The following is an 18,901-nucleotide window of genomic DNA, read 5'->3' on the forward strand; positions in this document are numbered from 1 at the left end:
TGGAGAAAACTCCACTGATAATTTCTTCCATGGCCAAACAATCATCCATGAAACAGAATTTAACTTAGTACAAAAGACACACTGAGCACAATGGTTGTAAAAACACAGCAGAGAGCCTAGTAGCAATTGAAAAAGAAGTGTGATTAGATAAGTTGCTTTGTGTGGGCTCTTGAGTGTGTCAACATCATTTTTTTCCATACAATGCCTTTCAATATCACCTCCCTTCCCGCCCTGGAAATCTATCAGTCACTCAGTTTCAGATACAACCATACAATTTAGTTACCAAGGGCTATGCTCACAATCAATACATGTATCTTCCAATATGCAGCAGTCCCTATCGTAACTAAATCATTGCACTGTTGAGTTGCATGCATCTAAATCAGGTCCACCACTATATGTGTTACAAGGACAGTATGAGACAGATCCAAATTGTTTTAGACGATTTATTTAAAGACAATTTTCCTGCTTTGCAGTTGGTCTTTCCCTCAATGGCTTGATCCCTGTCCCCAATGGATGTTATATAACTATGGATAACATGTGATCATTAACTAATGTTATGATAGAGTTGTTAATACCTGCTACCGTCTGCATACAATCTGTTAATGGTTTCTTTTGTCCTAACAAGTTTTACTCAGCACCCTGCCCACTATAGTGATAAAGTCCAAATTTCTCCACCAAAACATAATTTTTTATCTACGTAGGCCTACCATCTTGGGAAAAAGGAGTTATATTCCTACCAATCAAAGTCCTCTCAATAATATATTTTCACCTCTACATAACTTTGATCAGGTCAATAAAATCACTTACCTAAGTAAAGCTTCAGAGATAATGACTCAATATGCTGGTGGCAGATACTGAGCAAACCACTTCCTCAGTTCCTCTGTACAACATACAAAATAAATAACAAAATAAATAACATACCTTCTCAGTTTATGATAATTTATGACAAACTCATCTGGGTCTTTGACTCTAAGTACATTGAGTGGAAACAAGATAAGGGTTGAGAGCAGTACACAGCAAGACAGATATGAAAGTTCACACCATTGAAGCTTCGGAAATAAATGGAACGGTTTGAGTATATTCAATGTACTCATATGGCATCATCTATTTATCACCAGCTACTGAAACGTAAAAGCAGGGTGGCTCAAGTGCTTACTGTGATTTGTTCCCTTCTTGCGACATGAGATTTTGCCATCAAGAACCAGAGGTTCAGTCATCATCCCATTCATCCATGCCTGAAGTGAACAGAAAGTGGAATCAGGTAGAGCAGGGGGAAACCATCTTCCTCGTGGTTAATCGACTGAACTATGTGGTCATCATTGTTTCAGCGATGCTTGAAAGTGTTGCAGCCAAAGTAAACAGTTATGACATATCATCAACTATTGTGTGAATGTAGGGCCAGATGTTCCAACTATTTGACCCTGACTTGATTTTGGCACACCTGAGAAACAGATCCAGTTTGATTAAGATTTAGCTGCACATTAATTTTAGATTCCTACACCAGACCGTTTACGTGATCTAAAACCTCTTCCACATCGTCTCAGACTCCCATTGATACTTTCAACATCATCCATAGGAAGTCTAAAAATAGTCAATAACCCAAAATGGCTAAGGTTTTCCATGCAAAAATAGGTACCCATGGAAAAGATGTCTATTGTGGTGTTTTTAGATGTTGATGTTGCAATTCAGGACGCTACAGCATATAAAAGCTATTCAGTTTTTCTTTACTTCCAACATTCAGCAATATTTTCTCTGTGGTCAGGCATCTGGTGACACCACAGTTTAGTCAATATTTCAGTTCCTTTACAAATGTCCACACAAATCCTGGTCCTGGTTTCTCACCATGGTCAACAACAAGTTGTTTTCTTTTACCAGTAGGGGGGAACCTTAGCCATGTTATAAGTATTTATCACTATTGCACACAAAGAAATAACACAACAGACAACTCAAAAGATTACATTCATCCACATAGATGTATAAAAACAGTGAAAATAACCCATAATCTCTATCAGCAGTAACTCAATAGAAACAGGAGTTTTTGAAACACAGTATTTTAAACAAACATTGTTTGTCAAAACTATTTATGATCATAAGAAAAGACACAGTAACAGCACTGAAGTTTCAAGCACTTGACATGATATATATATATATATATATACTGCTCAAAAAAATAAAGGGAACACTAAAATAACACATCCTAGATCTGAATGAATGAAATATTCTTATTAAATACTTTTTCCTTTACATAGTTGAATGTGCTGACAACAAAATCACACAAAAATGATCAATGGAAATCAAATGTATCAACCCATAGAGGTCTGGATTTGGAGACACACTCAAAATTAAAGTTGAAAACCACACTACAGGCTGATCCAACTTTGATGTAACGTCCTTAAAACAAGTCAAAATGAGGCTCAGTAGTGTGTGTGTCCTCCACATGCCTGTATGACCTCCCTACAACGCCTGGGCATGCTCCTGATGAGGTGGCGAATGGTCTCCTGAGGGATCTCCTCCCAGACCTGGACTAAAGCATCCGCCAACTCCTGGACAGTCTGTGGTGCAACGTGGCGTTGGTGGATGGAGCGAGACATGATGTCCTAGATGTGCTCAATTGGATTCAGGTCTGGGGAACGGGCGGGCCAGTCCATAGCATCAATGCCTTCCTCTTGCAGGAACTGCTGACACACTCCAGCCACATAAGGTCTAGCATTGTCTTGCATTAGGAGGAACCCAGGGCCAACCGCACCAGCATATGGTCTCACAAGGGGTCTGAGGATCTCATCTCGGTACCTAATGGCAGTCAGGCTACCTCTGGCGAGCACATGGAGGGCTGTGCGGCCCCCCAAAGAAATACCACCCCACACCATGACTGACCCACCGCCAAACCGGTCATGCTGGAGGATGTTGCAGGCAGCAGAACGTTCTCCACGGCGTCTCCAGACTCCGTCACATCTGTCACATGTGCTCAGTGTGAACCTGCTTTCATCTGTGAAGAGCACAGGGCGCCAGTGGCGAATTTGGTGTTCTCTGGCAAATGCCAAACGTCCTGCACGGTGTTGGGCTGTAAGCACAACCCCCACCTGTGGACGTCGGGCCCTCATACCACCCTCATGGAGTCTGTTTCTGACCATTTGAGCAGACACATGCACATTTGTGGCCTGCTGGAGGTCATTTTGCAGGGCTCTGGCAGTGCTCCTCCTTGCACAAAGGCGGAGGTAGCAGTGCTGCTGCTGGGTTGTTGCCCTCCTACGGCCTCCTCCACGTCTCCTGATGTACTGGCCTGTCTCCTGGTAGTGCCTCCATGCTCTGGACACTAAGCTGACAGACACAGCCAACCTTCTTGCCACAGCTCGCATTGACGTGCCATCCTGGATGAGCTGCACTACCTGAGCCACTTGTGTGGGTTGTAGACTCTGTCTCATGCTACCACTAGAGTGAAAGCACCACCAGCATTCAAAAGTGAGAAGATTTTTCTTTATTTTTACTATTTTCTACATTGTAGAATAATAGTGAATACATCAAAACTATGAAATAACACAGACTCATATAGTAACCAAAAAAAGTGTTAAACAGCGGTGGTATACAGAAGATAACCCTATTTGGTAAAATATTTAGTCCATATTATGGCAATAACAGCTCAAATAAGCAAAGAGAAATGACTGTCCATCATTACTTTAAGACTGACAGTCAATCCGGAAAATGTCAAGAACTTTGAAAGTTTCTTCAAGTGCAGTCACTAAAACCATCAAGTGTGATATATATATATATATATAACACAGTATATCACAAAAGTGAGTACACCCTTCACATTTTTGTAAATATTTTAGTATGAATTTTCATGTGACAACACTGAAGAAATGACACTTTGCTACAATGTACGACCAGTCAGTATGAGGGAGTGTGAGAGCGATGACAGCAAATTTTAACACACCTGCTCCCCATTCACACCTGAGACCTTGTAACACTAATGAGTCACATGACACCGGGGAGGGAAAATGGCTAATTGCGCCCAATTTGGACATTTTCACTTAGGGGTGTACTCACTTTTGTTGCCAGCGGTTTAGACATTAATGGCTGTGTGTTGAGTTATTTTGAGGGGACAGCAAATTTACACTGTTATACAAGCTGTACACTCACTACTTTACATTGCTGCAAAGTATCAATTATTCAGTGTTGTCACATGAAAAGATATACTCAAATATTTACAAAAATGTGAGGGGTGTACTCACTTTTGTGATATACTGTATATACACACACACGAATATTCTGGAGTATCAAATTGAGGTAAAATGATCATTCCTTGCTCCATAATGGTTGTCTATGATGAAAGTGGTACATATAGCGAACAGTGTAATGCTATCCCTAGGTTTCACAGCAATGTGCCCATGTCCATTATAAAAGATGGCCTAAAATCCTGTGGCTAAAGTGATGGCGGAGAGGGTCTGTGTAGCCACGGAGCTTAGGGCGAAGGTAGGCACTGAGAGAGGGGTGAGCAGGTAGAGCTGATGTTGGGCAGTCTGCAGGCTAAAACACTTACACTCCTCAGTCACCAGGTAGCACTGCAGCGGCTGGTGGGAGAAGCCCAGGGCAAAGTCCTCCCGGAGGGAGTCCCCACGTTGGGCCTTCTCCCCTAAGGTCAGGGCCGGGGTCTCCTCGAGAGGAAAGTAGCGAGTGGTGGTGAAAGTGTAGAAGAGCCTGAGCAGCTCCCAGCAGCGTGCCTTGGAGGGCAGAGGATGGTTACTGGGAGGATGGTTGGGGTTAGTAATGATGGCTTTCACACAGGAGACAGAGCGACGGGACTCTCTGTTGATGAGCAGCAGAGCCAGGACATCAGGGCGGAGGGTCACAGAGCCTGGCAGGCAGCGCTCCCCCACGGCCAGGCTGCCTCTCAGGGCCTCCAGTAGAGGAGACCAGAAACAACCCACCAGCTCTCTCTCAGCCCTGTGCAGGGTGGGACTGGGGCCACACAGCACGCACACATCCACTCCTGGAAGCAGCTGGAAGCGGAGCAGGCGGTGTGCCACGGTGGGGCTGCCCTGGGGCAGGAAGACAGGGGTGTCACAGGACGCAGAGCCTGAGAGGGAGAGAGAGCGGGTCAGAACGGATAGGAGAACCACTTCCTGCGGCGCCAGACGCCACCATTTTTCCGTGGCAGTGGCTATCCGTCCGTGGACCATCAGGCAGCCAAACTCGCTATCTGCTGCCTGGGTAAAGCCGTCTAGGCCCTCCTGAAGCAGGGTGGCGTTGGGGGGCAGCAGGCAGTCCGCGCAATGCGTCAGGTCCCCCATAATGCCCTCCTGTCCCTGTCCCCCCTCCAGGAGCTGATCGATGAGGCGGTAGCAGGAGCGCAGGTCCCTCTTCAGCCGTTCCACATTCCTCAAGCTGGCCAGCTCATCCTGCCCCAGCACCAGCACCATGCAGTTCCACACGTTCTCCAGCAGGCGCCGCAGGTGGAGGTCTTCTTCCCCTGCACCACCACCTTCCTGCTGGGCCTGTCCACCGCTGCTCACCGCTATGAGCATCACGCTGTCCTGAAATACCCTCCACACCATCCTGCCTCCGCGATCAGTCTCACAGCCAGCCAGCACCACCCCCTGGCCCGCTCCGAACATGTGCACACCGTTCAGGGAGCCGATGATGGAGAAGGGGAGTTGCTTAGAGGCCCCCCGGGTGAAGAGAGGAACCCCACTGTTGGCAGTGAGGCAGAGAAGCTGCACAGAGCCTGCCTGTTGGAGCATCATGCGGCTGGGGTGGCCAGGCTAGGCGCTGTCCTCCTGAACCATCCACTGACTGGCCCTCTGGTTTAAAGATGGCGAAGATTCAGCTCTAGCCCATGGTTATGGGACACTTGCAAGAAAACAGGAGCAGATGCATGCAACAAGAAGTTATATAATAGATCGTGATTACATAATGCATACAAGCAGATATCACTTGTCATGCAAACATGTCGCAGATGTGTATTTGCAGACAACTTTTAAGCATTTAGCCAATTACTATAACTAAGCAAACACGCAAAATACTGCCTCTCTTTTTCATTGTTTTCAAGTCAACTAACGCTAGATAGCTAGCTAGCTAACGTAGCGATAACTTTTTCACTGTAAACGGGACAAAATGATCGAAATAAACTTGGAAGCTAGCTATTTCACCAAAAGAGGTGTTGCCGGTAAAATAGCTAGCTCACTATCTAATGTTTTCTTCCCCTCTTACTTTTTCTTTGTTGAATTTCTTCCATCACGAAACGAGTTGACTCCATTCACGTTTCCACAGCAACTGGCCCTGGCCGTTCTCACATGATCCATTCATTCAATCAATCAGATGATGTCTCTAAAGCAGATCTTAAATCAGTTTATCATACCACAATCCTAATTTACCACTTGGAGAATAAATCAAATAAACTGACTTTAGATCAGTGTTTACGGCCGCATAATCCCTCTTCCTATTTCCGCCTTTGCCTCTGGTGAACTGGCCAGTCAGGTTCGAGAATGTTGCGGCTGTTCATGAGCGTATTGTCTAGGCGGCGCATGACAACTCGCAGATCCTTTCAGCATTAGAACAGAATAATTGAATTAGTTTGAGGAGTTTAGGTGGTTTATAGATCGAATAAACTGCGCAGCGCCAGGCACACGTTCGTGAATAAACAGGATATTCATTTACGCTGTCAGAAGAACTATCAACGAAGCCAACTAATAAACAATAAAAAGGTAAGTGTCAAATATAGACTGAAGCAGAACACGTTAGCGCAGCGTTTCCCGAACTCGGTCCTCGGGACCCCAAGGGGTGCACGTTTTGTTTTTTGCCCTAGCACTACACAGTTAATTCAAATAATCAAAGCTAGATGATTAGTTGATTATTTTTAATCAGCTGTGCATAACGTGCACCGAGTTTGGTAAACCCTGCATTAGCAAGACATACTTATTGACAAAACGTAGAACATGTTAGATGAGATTTTTTTTTTTTTAAGTCAATAAGAAATGCTCATGGTGTCAATAATATAATTTAAGGTATCAAGCTATAGTAATAGATAAAGTAGACTGAATTGCGCTTTCCTTATTCCAAGATTGTAATGAATTACTCCATATTTCATGCTGCATCTGATTTATGTTACATTGTAATATTGTCCACAATATCATCACGATCCGCGATCTTTCTTTCCACTGATGTGCATAGGTTCTGAATGAAATGCAGTGTCTAAAGTTAGAACTGTGAGAGTGAAGTTTCTGGTGGAAATTGTCCATCCAAAGATAACCTGCTGAAAATCCAAGACTGTAGGTAGCATCTGGTAGATTGGTAGCTAATACGGAACTATATACAATGCTTCACAAATACAGACAGATTGCCTTTGGGTAAATTCTGGACTATTCGGCTCATGATAAAACCACATGGTCATGTAGAAGATGTTCATTGAATAGGGAAGTTCTAAGAATGCAGATAAGGGGACTTTAAATGGCTCCTCTGTCTTTGAAATTGACCCATCCGAGCACAACGAGTTCCTTGGCTTTTGGATCAGAGCAGAATCCACAACTAATAAACCCACATACCTCTCTTTGTATTCCAGTGTGCCCACTACTGTGATGGGATGATCATATCCTCCACGTCTGTTATGTATACCCTTTATGGCCCATATCCATCATCCAATGAAGACTGTGCTTTTTGGGCATCATTAAATGCACTTTCTGGTCAATGCATTTTTACCCTACTATTTCAACAGTATCATATTCTCCACATCGCTTAGCAACTGTGTACTCATGCATGTCAGTATTGCATCATTTAATTGTTTTGTTCCAAATCAACTCTGGCTTCTCTATTCAACACTCAGTACATCAGATGCTCTGTAGTTGGTTTCAGAAACCCAAATGATCAATTTCCAGATAACCTCTCAACACATCATATTATATTGAACAAACTTCATGCAAGTAAGTGAATGTATTCAGTTCATGACAGACCTTGGGTTTATTTAGTAAACCCAATCTAGTTCTGGATTAGATTCTTGTTCTCTTTTCTACAAATCTAACTTTTCTTTTTTATTTTACTAGCTGGAATGGAGAACAAAACCAATGGATCAGTGGAAGCCAAGCCGTAAGTTTAGAGGGTAGTCTTCCTTCGGAGGCTATAGATGATGGATAAGATTGATGGCCTTCTGCCTTATCCCTATACCCATTATGCTGTCCTCTCTGTTCTGTTTTTCTAGTAAGGTGGAGAATGGACAGCTGCCGGATCCTGCTGACTGGGCGGTTACTGATGTCGTTAACTATTTCAAAGCTGCAGGATTTGAAGAGCAGGCTACGGCTTTCCAGGACCAGGTAAATTAACAGAACATAATTTACTAACCTTGCAAGTTGCACATTCTTCTCTTTCTCGCGGGTCAGCGCTTCCCAATCCCTTCTTTTCGTAGGAAATCGATGGAAAGTCTTTGCTTCTGATGACGCGGAACGATGTCCTGACAGGCCTGTCCATCAAACTGGGGCCAGCACTGAAGATCTACGAGTACCATGTGAAGCCACTCCAGACCCAGCATCTGAAGAGTAATGCTAATGCATCATAGCATCACCCCATGCTCTCCCATGTGCAACAGGACAGTCATCTATGGAGGAGGGTTGAGAGGCTGGACGGACAGACCAGGCTGAAGACGTTTATGGACAGCAGAAGATGGTGCTTAGAAAACTTATTTGCATCCTTATGCAATGTCAATGTACTTTTACTTGAAGTGATGACCGATGCCAAATGGTTTACGCCGTGAAATTAATTTACAAAAGACATGGCAGTGATCATACGGTTTTTAGTTAACTGAGTGATATTAGTTTATGAAAGTAAGGACTTGATTCCTTTATTTGAATAAAATTATTTTACAGGTCTTAAAGTACACTGTACAGGTTTATTTTTTTTTTTCAAAAAAAGTTTCAAAATATTCTAATCAAGCATGCTACTGAAGCGGATTCAACCGAATTGGTTAATTTAGGAGACAGTCCTTTTCAGATGGACGCAAAGGTGCACTAGATGTCTGACCTGCTGATAAATGTCCTAACCTTGTCTTGATATTTTCATTATATACAAACTTTTGAACACGGTTTTGATTTCAGAAAAAAATGCATGGTAATTAATTGGAGGAAATGTGTTTGAAGCAGTCTTAGAATTACTGCTCCTCCATCACTGAATTTTTTCCCTAATGAGCCACTATGAATATTAGATGATCAAATCAGTATCTTTAAGCATCATGTACATCAATGATCTATTTAAAGTGATGCTCTGGGAACTTTGTATAATTTCAGCCTGTAGTTTTGAAAGTGGTGCTTACAAGTGGTGCTTACAAGCCAAAATGGGTCCCCATTTTGTGTACTATGTTACGAATTTGTGCATAAGATCCCAGACTGCATATTTAAGCACTTGGGGGTGGGGAATATAGGTTAATAAGTGTTCTTTGATTTCCTTATTTACCATATTCTGTCATCTTAAAATGGTGGCTTTTTTTATTGATATGGATGTTTAATTAAAAGTAGTAGTCTTTCCCTTTTGTATTGTTAAGGTGCTCTGTTTGCATTCTGTTATGAAATAAACTACTTGCATCTTTAATGATTTGAGATACCACTATCAGTCGGACCAAAAAACGATTAGCAAACAATCATGTAGAGAAAGAATAATGTTTTAATTTCTAAATACAAAAAGTCAAGAACAATGATGAATAAAATAGAAAAAGGCACAATAATTTACTTGAAAACCATCCTGTGCCATAAAAAATAAACCTGTAATAATTTCCTCTAAGGTGGTTTGCTGAAAATAGATGGCAAGTCTTCCTTACATGATTTCTGACACGTTATTCTACACTTCATGAGATTCTGTGGCAGTGGAATGCCATGGGAAATGAATAGCAGTGTTGAGGTCAACTTTTTCCCTGTAGCATCAAAACAAAGGCCTGCAAGACAGGAACAGAGTGAGATAAGCACATGCATGTATCTTTAATTTCTCTGCATTGCAAACAAATACTAGTCTGCAATCCACACTGATTCTGTTTGGATTCCAGGCCAATGAAGGACTACATAGACAACCAGAAGGGCACATTTTTGTTTTGACACAAGGGGAGACTCACCAAATAATGCTGTGGTTTGTCTGTCCTATGGGTCTGTCTCACAAGAAGGAGCACACCTTCTGTGGTCTGAAGGGGTTGGTGCTGGAGGAGACCCCAGTGAGTAGGGGGTCCTGGAGGGCATTCTGCATGCAGAACTGCTGAAGGTCTGCTGCTGCCTGGGACACCTGAACAGAAACCATAATACAGGAATATAGTTGTGAACAAAAAAACGACCTGTTGCAACGGGTAACATTGCACTCATTGCTAGCTTTAAAGACTCCTACAACTTTCCCCCTTGAATGGATGTTGCCAATACTAGCTATCAAGTGTGAACACAGATCCTTAAATTAGGCTATGAATGATCATAGGGCGGTAGGCCACACTCAATAATGACGGACAATTCCATTAGAGACTATTAAGCAAAATATTGTGTTATCGCAAGATCACCATTTCTGTGCCTATATTCCACGCCCTTAGCTAGCTATTAGCCACTGTTAGCTAGATACTGATACTAGCTGACTAGTTTCCCTGAACAGGTTTATCAAGTATGTTTGAGTGTGAAATACATTACCTTCACTCTGTTGATGCTCGCTTCAAAACGCAGCTGCTGAACAACTTTCTTCATCGCAACGAGATTTGATGAGCCAGACATCTTTGCTATTTTGTAGAAAAGAAGCGGAGACAAATCGAATAGTTGATCACACATCCGGTTTTGAATCTTCTGCGCAGTCGCAGTGTGTCTTAGTAAGCGACCGCGACTCAACTTTAAAAATATTGTCACGTGCAGAAGTAGTGAAACGCCTTTCTTGCCCGCAGTAATTAATATATTCGTAGTAAAAATATACTATAAATTACAGTGGAACATAAACACGAGAAAGTATTCACACCAATTGGCTTACTCATTTTGTTGTTACAGCCTGCATTCATTAAATATATGTTTTTCTCTCACCCATCTACACACACAATATCCCATAATGAAAATGAAAACATTATTTTAGAAATGTTTGCAAACATATTGAAAATTAAATATAAATATTTAATTTACACGTATTCACATCCTTTGCTATGACACTCCAAATTGAGCTCAGGTGCATCCAATTTCCTTTGATCATCATTGAGATGTCACTACAACTTGATTGGAGTGCACCTATCAGCCAATTCAATTGTTTGGACATGACACGTTCTCGGTTAAACTGTGTAAGGAGGAGTCTAGAAGCTAATGAGACTGATTGTTTGACTACAAGTGAGAGTTGTTTGATTTCGTTGAATCTTGTTACACTATTGCAGAAATGCGTCAAGTTTATGGGAAATGGCGGAGAGTAGCGCGGACGAAATGGAGAAAAAGTTTGTGAAGCAACAGGTGTGCTGGCAGTGGTGGAAAAAGTAATAAATTGTCATACTTGAGTAAAAGTAAAGATACCTTAATAGAAAATGACTCAAAGTGAAATTCAATCAGTAAAATTCTACTTGAGTAAAAGTCTGAAAGTATTTGGTTTGAAATATATTTAAGTATCAAAAGTAAATGTAATTGCTAAAATAATCTTTATCAAAAGTAAAAGTGAATATTTTCAAACGAGATGGCACAGTTAGTTTTATTGACGGATAGACTGGGGCACACCAACACTCATAATTTACTGTTTTGTTCAGTAATATGTTGTCGCAGCTCAGTTGAGTATTGAATACTGTTGCTTTAAGAATGTATCAGGCACGGTGCGTGAACCGAGGAGTGAGTTTTGTACGAAGTGAAGACGTTCGTTAGTGATGGGCATTCCGGGTCTTTTCAATGAGCCGGCTCGTTCGGCTCAGCTCACCAAAAAGGACCGGCTCTTCTGGCTCCCAAACGGCTCTTAAATTTTTTTTTTGTTGTATTTTTTCAAGTCAAACAGTTAGTTTGACTATGATTGGTGTTAAAACGATTCTTATTAAATGAAATCATACTCTACCTTAACCACAATGTATTTAAAAATGCTATTAAACATTTGTATTTAAAGTACAACTTTTTAATGTATATAAACAAAGTGCATATAAATGTAACAATTCAAAACGAATACAATCGGAACAGTATAAGAGAATATTGCACCACATCAAAGAAAAATAAATAACAATGTGCAAAACGGCAGCATCCCACTTAAAACATTAAACTGGTCCCTCTTTTCTCGCTCTTCTTTATTGGCATGTTATAACCAGCAGCACACAGCAATGCTGACCATATTTAGTTTTTTTATGAGAGATTTGCATTCAGAAATGCAAGCTGCCTCCCTTTTGAGGGGTTGATGCGGTTTCTCTCGGGAATTATTTGTCCCGTTTTCGAGAAGACCCTCTCAAAGGGAACAGACGTGGCCACTATGCAGTCTCTCCCTGTCATGACTTTAGTAAGCCGTGGGTAGACAGAGGCCTTGTTCTCCCACCAGCTCAGAAGATCTGCAGATCTTTGGAGGAGGGGCTCCTCTAAATAGGATCAGACCTCCATTATGGCATCTGCTGAGGGATTCCTTCATGCTGCATCCCAGTTGCTCTCTCGTCAAACAGCATCCAAACAGCAGAAGTTTGTGGCACTACTGCTGGTGCTTCTGCTCCATCTGCTCTTTCTTCTTCCTGGTGCCCGAGACATCTGACTGCTGGGACTGTCCCTCCCTGCTGCTGAGGTTATTCTCTGAAGAGCCTCATCAATCGCTCTGGCATCACTGAAGGCTAACTTTCAAGTGCAGCGGTTTCTGATAGCACGTGATTATATTCCATTCTGTGGAACTTTGTCCATTGATGAACATAGTGTGTCCATCAACTCTGTCACACGTCCTGTAGTTAAACTTGCTTCTCTCTGGCGGCTGGCTGCGATTCGCTGCAGAACCTTACACAGGAGTATCATTTTTGAGGCTGTCACATAGCTGAAAAGACAGTAACTTATTAGTTCAGGTTCATGTTTTGTCTACTGACACTGCATTCTCATCTACTGCTCATATACATATATAATACTGGATTAAACAATGATGTAGTAATAACTGCTTACTGTACTTCTCTCCACTGATCTCCACAGTGACCTGCTCAAAGGGTTCCAGGACTCCTCCTCCACCACCTCCCATTCCTCTTGGGTCAGAGCATCAACAGGTGCATTGACAATGGCCAGGGTAGAGATGATGGCATCCTTTGACTCAAGAAACCGATTCAACATATAACATTTTGAATTCCACCTTGTAGTGCAGTCTTGTTTAGGCCTCAGCTCAGGCATCCCCATCTGGCGTTGTGTAGACTTTAGTTTTTCAGCACCTACTGTGCTCCTGTGGAAGTATTCCATAGCTGATTTCACTTTGTCCACAGTGGGCTTCATCTCCTTCAGAACATCTCTTACAATCAGGTTGATTGTGTGGGCAAGACATGGATGATGGGTCAATTTAAACATTTTCCTGGCTTTGGTTATGTTAGCTGCATTGTTGCTAACACAACAGACCACTTTTCCATCTACTTGCCATTCTCTGGCCACTTAACAGTTCCTCTGCCAAGTTATCTGAGGTGTGTCTGTCGCTGAACTCAAAGCAGTCAGCTAGACATCGTACAATCTTCAATGAAGTGACATGTAACCGACATGTAAGAAGTGGTTACCCTTGATGTCCAGCAGTCAGTGGTAAGACAACCTGCAGTAGCTTTTTGGACTCTTTCCCACACTGAAGCCTGTGTGCTCTTGTACAGTGGTGGAATAAGTGATTTTGAAAGGATTTTCCTGCTTGGAATTGTGTACATTGGATTTAGACTATTGCTATAATTTCTAAAACCTCTGTCCTCCACGATCGAAAATGGCTGGAAATCGGTGGCTATCATTTTACCCAGTGAAATATCAATTTGGCCTGGTTTTGCTAGACATGGACTTTGGCATAAACTGGCCCATAGAAGACTACGATGCTGTGGGTCACGGAGCAGGCCTGCTTGACTGAGTGGATACATCTCCACGTGTGGAGGTGCTGGCTCCACCACTATCACTAGCAGGCCCGCTAGTTTCTCGAAGCTCTGCTAAAGATAGCTTCACAGTTGGGTGCACAGTTCACAAATGCCGGTGTAGGTTGTGCGTAGAACCGGCTTTATATGAGATTTTGTTTTGGTAAATTCTACACTGTGCTCTAACATTGTCTGCATTATTAAAATGCATCCAAATGCTACTGTGCTTCAGACTCATTTTCCAGCTGTTGTTTTCACAGCTGTCCTTCCTCTCTCTCATCGGCTGCTAAGTGTGTGACTGTGTGTTGGCTCGGCCCTCCCTCACGGATCTTTGGTTCATTGGTTGACACTGCGTGTCTGTTTGACAGGAACAACAGGTGAGGCTGTTAGTCTGAGCAGACATAAGATGTGTGCGCTTGAGCATTTAGGCCTATATTGTTTAAAGAAAAAAATAATTGATATTTGAATTAGTTAATTCTATTCATTCAAATATTTTGATTATTCATATCTAAAAAAAATATATATTTTTATAAATAGATTTGCCTCTTCTGATATGTGAGCCGGCTCCTAACGTTCACCTACAAGAGCCGACTGGTTTGCGAACGACCCATCACTAGTTCAGATTAATTTCACAACAATCCTCCCTGCATTTGTAACATTTGGCGATGAGGATTGGATAGTTTAGCAAATGTTAATCTGAAGTTCAGTTTAATTGCATAACAAGCCTCTGTGCATTTGTGACATTTACAAACAAAGCATGTGTGTTTAGTGAGTCCTCCAGATCAGAGGTAGTAGGGATGACCAGGGATGTTCTCTGTTTAGTGAGTCCTCCATATCAGAGGCTGTAGGGATGACCAGGGATGTTCTCTGTTTAGTGAGTCCTCCAGATCAGAGGTAGTAGGGATGACCAGGGATGTTCGCTCGATAAGTGTGTGAATTGGACCATTTTCATGTAAAAATGTAACGAGTACTTTTGGGTGTCAGGGAAAAAGTATGGAGTGAACAGTACATTATTTTCTTTAAGAATGTAGTGAAGTAAAAAATGCAAACAATATGGGTGTCAGTTCTGAGGGTATGGAGCGAGAGGATGAGGGTCAAGGACTGGAATGGTCGGTAGTGGAAAGACAGGAAGAAGAGACGTCATGATACAGAAAGCAGTGGAGCGTCTAGTAAAGAAAGCATAAAGAGGGCCGAGGTAGGAAGCAAGAGTAGTGATGTGTTGGAGTGGAAAGTGGTCTTTGATGAGACCACAGGGCCTCGCTTACACCCTATCCGACTAACTAATACCGTAGAGAAAGTAGGTGAAGTGAAATTAGATCAGTTCATTGGAAATGGTAGATTGTTAATATTGTGTGGTAGGAAGGCTCAGCAAGGGAAGATTTTAAAAATGGAAAAACTTAAATGGGATGAAGATGAAAAGCCATGTACCTGGTGCTTATGCTACGTTGAGGGGAGTCGTCACTGGGGTCCCAATATCTATGTAAACAGATACAAAAAAATATGGAAGGAGGCAGAGTGATTGAGGCCAAAAGGCCAGAACAGAGCAGCATGTTTTGCTCATAGTTGCTGTCAGAGGGCTGATATAAATACTATACATGCCAGTCTCTCTTGGCTTAGAGTTGAAGAGAGACTGACTGCATCAATTATTTTTATAAAGAAACAAGGTGTTGAACATCCAAAATTGTTTGCAAAGTCAACTTACACACAGCTCTGACACACACGTATCCCACCAGGGGTCTCTTCACAGTCCCCAAATCCAGAACAAATTCAAGAAAGTATGCAGTATTATATAGAGCCCTTATTGCATGGAATGTCTGTCTCATATTGCTCAAATAAAAGAGCAAAACTGGTTTAAAAAAACCCAGAAAGCAACTCGTCGCGGCACAACGCCTCTTCCCTATTTGACCTAGATAGTTTGTGTGTATGCATTAATATGTAGGCTGTGTGTGCCTTTACATTTGTTTTAATGTAGTTCTGTCCTTGAGCTGTTCTTGTCTATTGATGTTCTATATTATGTATCATTTTTCATGTTTGTGTGGACCCCAGGAAGAGTAGCAGCTGCTTTTGCAACAGCTAGTGGGGATCCTAATTAAAAGTTCAAAATTGGTTTCATTAGACCAGAGAATCTTGTTTCTCATGGTCAGAGTCCTTTAGGTGCCTTTTGGCAAACTTCAAGCGGGCTGTCATGTGCCTTTAACCGAGGAGTGTCTTCTGTCTGGCCACTCTACCATAAAGGCCTGAGTCACCTCACCTCACTGACTAAAACCCTTCTCCCCTGATTGTTCAGTTTGGCCGGGCAGACAGCTCTAGTAAGAGTCTTGGAGGTTCCAAACTTCTTCCATTTAAGAATGATTGAGGTCACTATGTTCTTGGGACCTTCAATGCTGCAGAAAATGTTGCTACCCTTCCCCAGATCTGTGCCTCGACACAATCCTGTCTCGGAAATCTACGACCAATTCCTTCGACCTCACAGCTCGGTTTTTGCTCTGACATGCACTGTCAACTATGGGACCTTATATAGACAGGTGTGTGCCTTTCCAAATCATGTCCAATCAATGTAATTTACCACAGGTGGACTCTAATCAAGTTGTAGAAACAGCTGAAGGATGAACAATGGAAACAGAATGCACCTGAGCTCAATTTCAAGTCTCATAGCAAAAGGTTACACACACATTTCACACACACACTTTTTAAATACATTTGCAAAACATTTTTTTTTAAAAGTGTAGACGGATGAAAGAAAAAAAATCTCATCAATTTTAGAATAATGCTGTAACATAACAAAAATGTGGAAAAGTCAAGGGGTCTGAATACGGTCTGAAGGCACTGTAGATCTGTGGAAGTGTATGAAACCGTGTTGAACGTCTCAAAGAGCACCTTGTTCTCAATCATTGGGAAATGGAAAAATATGGAACTACCCCGACTGTCTAAAGCTGGCCGTCCCAAAAAATGAGCAACCGGGCACGAAGGACCTTGGTCAGGAAGATGACCAGGAACCCAATGACCACTGACAGTCATTGGGCAGTGGTGAACAGCAGAGCTTGATATTTAAATGTTTTGGGTACTTTTAACCTTTCCTCTACAATTGCATGATATCCAATTGGTAGTTAGTCTTGTCCCATCGCTGCAACTCCCCTACGGACTCAGGAAAGGCGAAGGTGGAGAGCCATGCATACTCTGAAACACTACCAAAGACACTGTGCGCTTACCCCGTAAGCCAGCCGCTCCAATGTCAGAGGAAGCACCATCCAGTTAGCGACCGAAGTCAGCTTGCAGGCGCCCGACCTGCCATATGGAGACGCCGCTAGAGCGCAATGGGACAAGAACATTCCGGACGGCCAAACCCTCCCCTAACTTGAACAACGCTGGGAGAATTGTGCGCCGCCTCATGGAAACTTTTTTAAAATCAAAAAGGAAGAAAATCCCCAAATCCAGATATGCAAAGGTGATAGACATACCCAAGATGACAAGGCCGTGACCGCTGCCAAAGCTGCTTCTACAAATTAATAACTCAGGGGTGTGAATACTTGTGAATTAGATCTGTATTTCATTTAATGAATTAGCAAAAATGTCAAACATTTTCAAAGGAAATTAGGATATAGAATAGAATCAATCTGATTTACCAAAGGGAGGCCTTATATGCTTGCGGGTAGAATAACAGTGGTCTAGGACTTTATCGCCACTAGTGACGAAGGAGACCTCTACTTCCATCCACACGTCTTAATGATGCTGTCGATTTGAATTCCGCAGCAACCAGAAAAGCAGCCTCCGCGTGCATGGTTTCCCGCTTGTTTATAGTCTTGTACAGTTTGTTCAGTGCCAGCTTGTTTTTCTTGTCCTGAGGAATATACACCTGCTCTTTCCATGAGAGTGACCAGGTGAAAGCTATGATCCCTTATTGATGTAACTTGTTAAATCTACTTCAAAAGCCAGTGTAGATGAAGGGTAGGTTAAAGAATGATTTTTAAGCCTTGAGACAGACATGGATCATGTATTTGTGCCATTCAGCTGGTGAATCTGCAAGACAAAATATTTAAGTGCCTTTGAACAGGGTATGGTAGTATGTGCCAGGCACACCGGTTTGTCTTAAGTGACCGCAACTCTACTGGGTTTTTCCCCGCAACAGTTTCCCATGTGTATCATGAATGGTCCACCACCCAAAGGACATCCAGCCAACTTGACAACTGGGGGAAGCATTGGAGTCAACATGGGCAAGCATCCCTGTGAAACTCTTGACAGCTTGTAGAGTCCATGTCCCAATGAATTTAGACTGAGGGCAAAAGGGGGGTGCAACTCAAAACTAGGAAAGTGTTCCTAATGTTTGGTTAACTCAGTGTATACAGCAGTCACGATAACAGCTAAAAGCTCATGAGGTAGAAAAGTCTGAATTTGACCATCAGGTATTCATTCCACTGCGCTGTAGACAGCAAACCATTTGCTGGTGATGAAGAGGCATACCCCTCTTCGATCTCCCTGAATCCAATGTCCTGTCCGCGCAGTGAATGGCGAATCCATCGAGTTGGATAACCATGCGAGGCATCTGTCCGAAAGCCATGTTTCAGAAAAGCAGAGACTATTGTAGTTACCAGTCCCATTGAAAGCAAATTCGCAATTGGAGGTCATCCATCTTATTATCAAGATTATCTATTGGCCAAAAGATTGGTGGGAAGAGGTGGCCAGTTTTCCCTTAATCTCGCCAGGGCTCCCTCTCCTGCCTCTTTCGCCGGCCATTCCTCGTGTAGCCCGAAAATGTGGTCGGAATTACAGAGCCCAGAGCAGATGAGTCAAAGTTGAAGCCAGAATTGAGGTTAGTAACTGACAATGTGATGTCCACAAGTTATCAATCATAAGTGATAACAGATACATTTAGTGCAAAAAAAGAATCACAAGACTGCAGCCATACAGTATGGTGCC

The 18,901-nt window shown here is 42.5% G+C and overlaps 3 protein-coding genes across 5 annotated transcripts; 1 reads left to right on the forward strand and 2 right to left on the reverse strand.

The window, feature by feature from the left end:
• Positions 1–3,543: 3,543 nt before the first annotated feature.
• Positions 3,544–6,285, reverse strand: LOC139387141 (fuzzy planar cell polarity protein). 2 transcript variants are annotated; one of them, XM_071133166.1, is made up of 2 exons: positions 6,208–6,285; positions 3,544–5,798 (listed from the first exon to the last, which is right to left on the reverse strand). In XM_071133166.1, exon 2 carries the CDS (start codon positions 5,739–5,741, stop codon positions 4,407–4,409), a length of 1,335 nt encoding a protein of 444 aa, XP_070989267.1. In that variant the 5' UTR covers positions 5,742–5,798; positions 6,208–6,285; the 3' UTR covers positions 3,544–4,406. The 2 variants fall into 2 exon arrangements, with proteins under 2 accessions (XP_070989267.1, XP_070989266.1); XM_071133165.1 differs by having other exon boundaries at positions 3,544–5,847; positions 6,208–6,264.
• A 363-nt stretch (positions 6,286–6,648) lies between these two features.
• LOC139387022 (sterile alpha motif domain-containing protein 13-like) lies at positions 6,649–9,567 on the forward strand. 2 transcript variants are annotated; one of them, XM_071132973.1, is made up of 4 exons: positions 6,649–6,701; positions 8,034–8,076; positions 8,189–8,300; positions 8,393–9,567. In XM_071132973.1, the coding sequence occupies exons 2-4, from the start codon at positions 8,039–8,041 to the stop codon at positions 8,540–8,542; spliced, it is 300 nt and encodes a 99-aa protein (XP_070989074.1). In that variant the 5' UTR covers positions 6,649–6,701; positions 8,034–8,038; the 3' UTR covers positions 8,543–9,567. The 2 variants fall into 2 exon arrangements, with proteins under 2 accessions (XP_070989074.1, XP_070989075.1); XM_071132974.1 differs by lacking the exon at positions 6,649–6,701 and adding an exon at positions 7,556–7,913.
• Positions 9,568–9,621: 54 nt separating this feature from the next.
• Positions 9,622–10,790, reverse strand: LOC139387012 (guanine nucleotide-binding protein G(I)/G(S)/G(O) subunit gamma-5-like). Its single transcript, XM_071132961.1, has 3 exons — positions 10,632–10,790; positions 10,082–10,245; positions 9,622–9,907 (listed from the first exon to the last, which is right to left on the reverse strand). The coding sequence occupies exons 1-2, from the start codon at positions 10,764–10,766 to the stop codon at positions 10,120–10,122; spliced, it is 261 nt and encodes an 86-aa protein (XP_070989062.1). The 5' UTR covers positions 10,767–10,790; the 3' UTR covers positions 9,622–9,907; positions 10,082–10,119.
• Between the last annotated feature and the right edge of the window lie 8,111 nt (positions 10,791–18,901).

The sequence above is a fragment of the Oncorhynchus clarkii genome, chromosome 28 (assembly GCF_045791955.1).
Source record: "Oncorhynchus clarkii lewisi isolate Uvic-CL-2024 chromosome 28, UVic_Ocla_1.0, whole genome shotgun sequence".
In the NCBI taxonomy this organism is placed as follows: domain Eukaryota; kingdom Metazoa; phylum Chordata; class Actinopteri; order Salmoniformes; family Salmonidae; genus Oncorhynchus; species Oncorhynchus clarkii.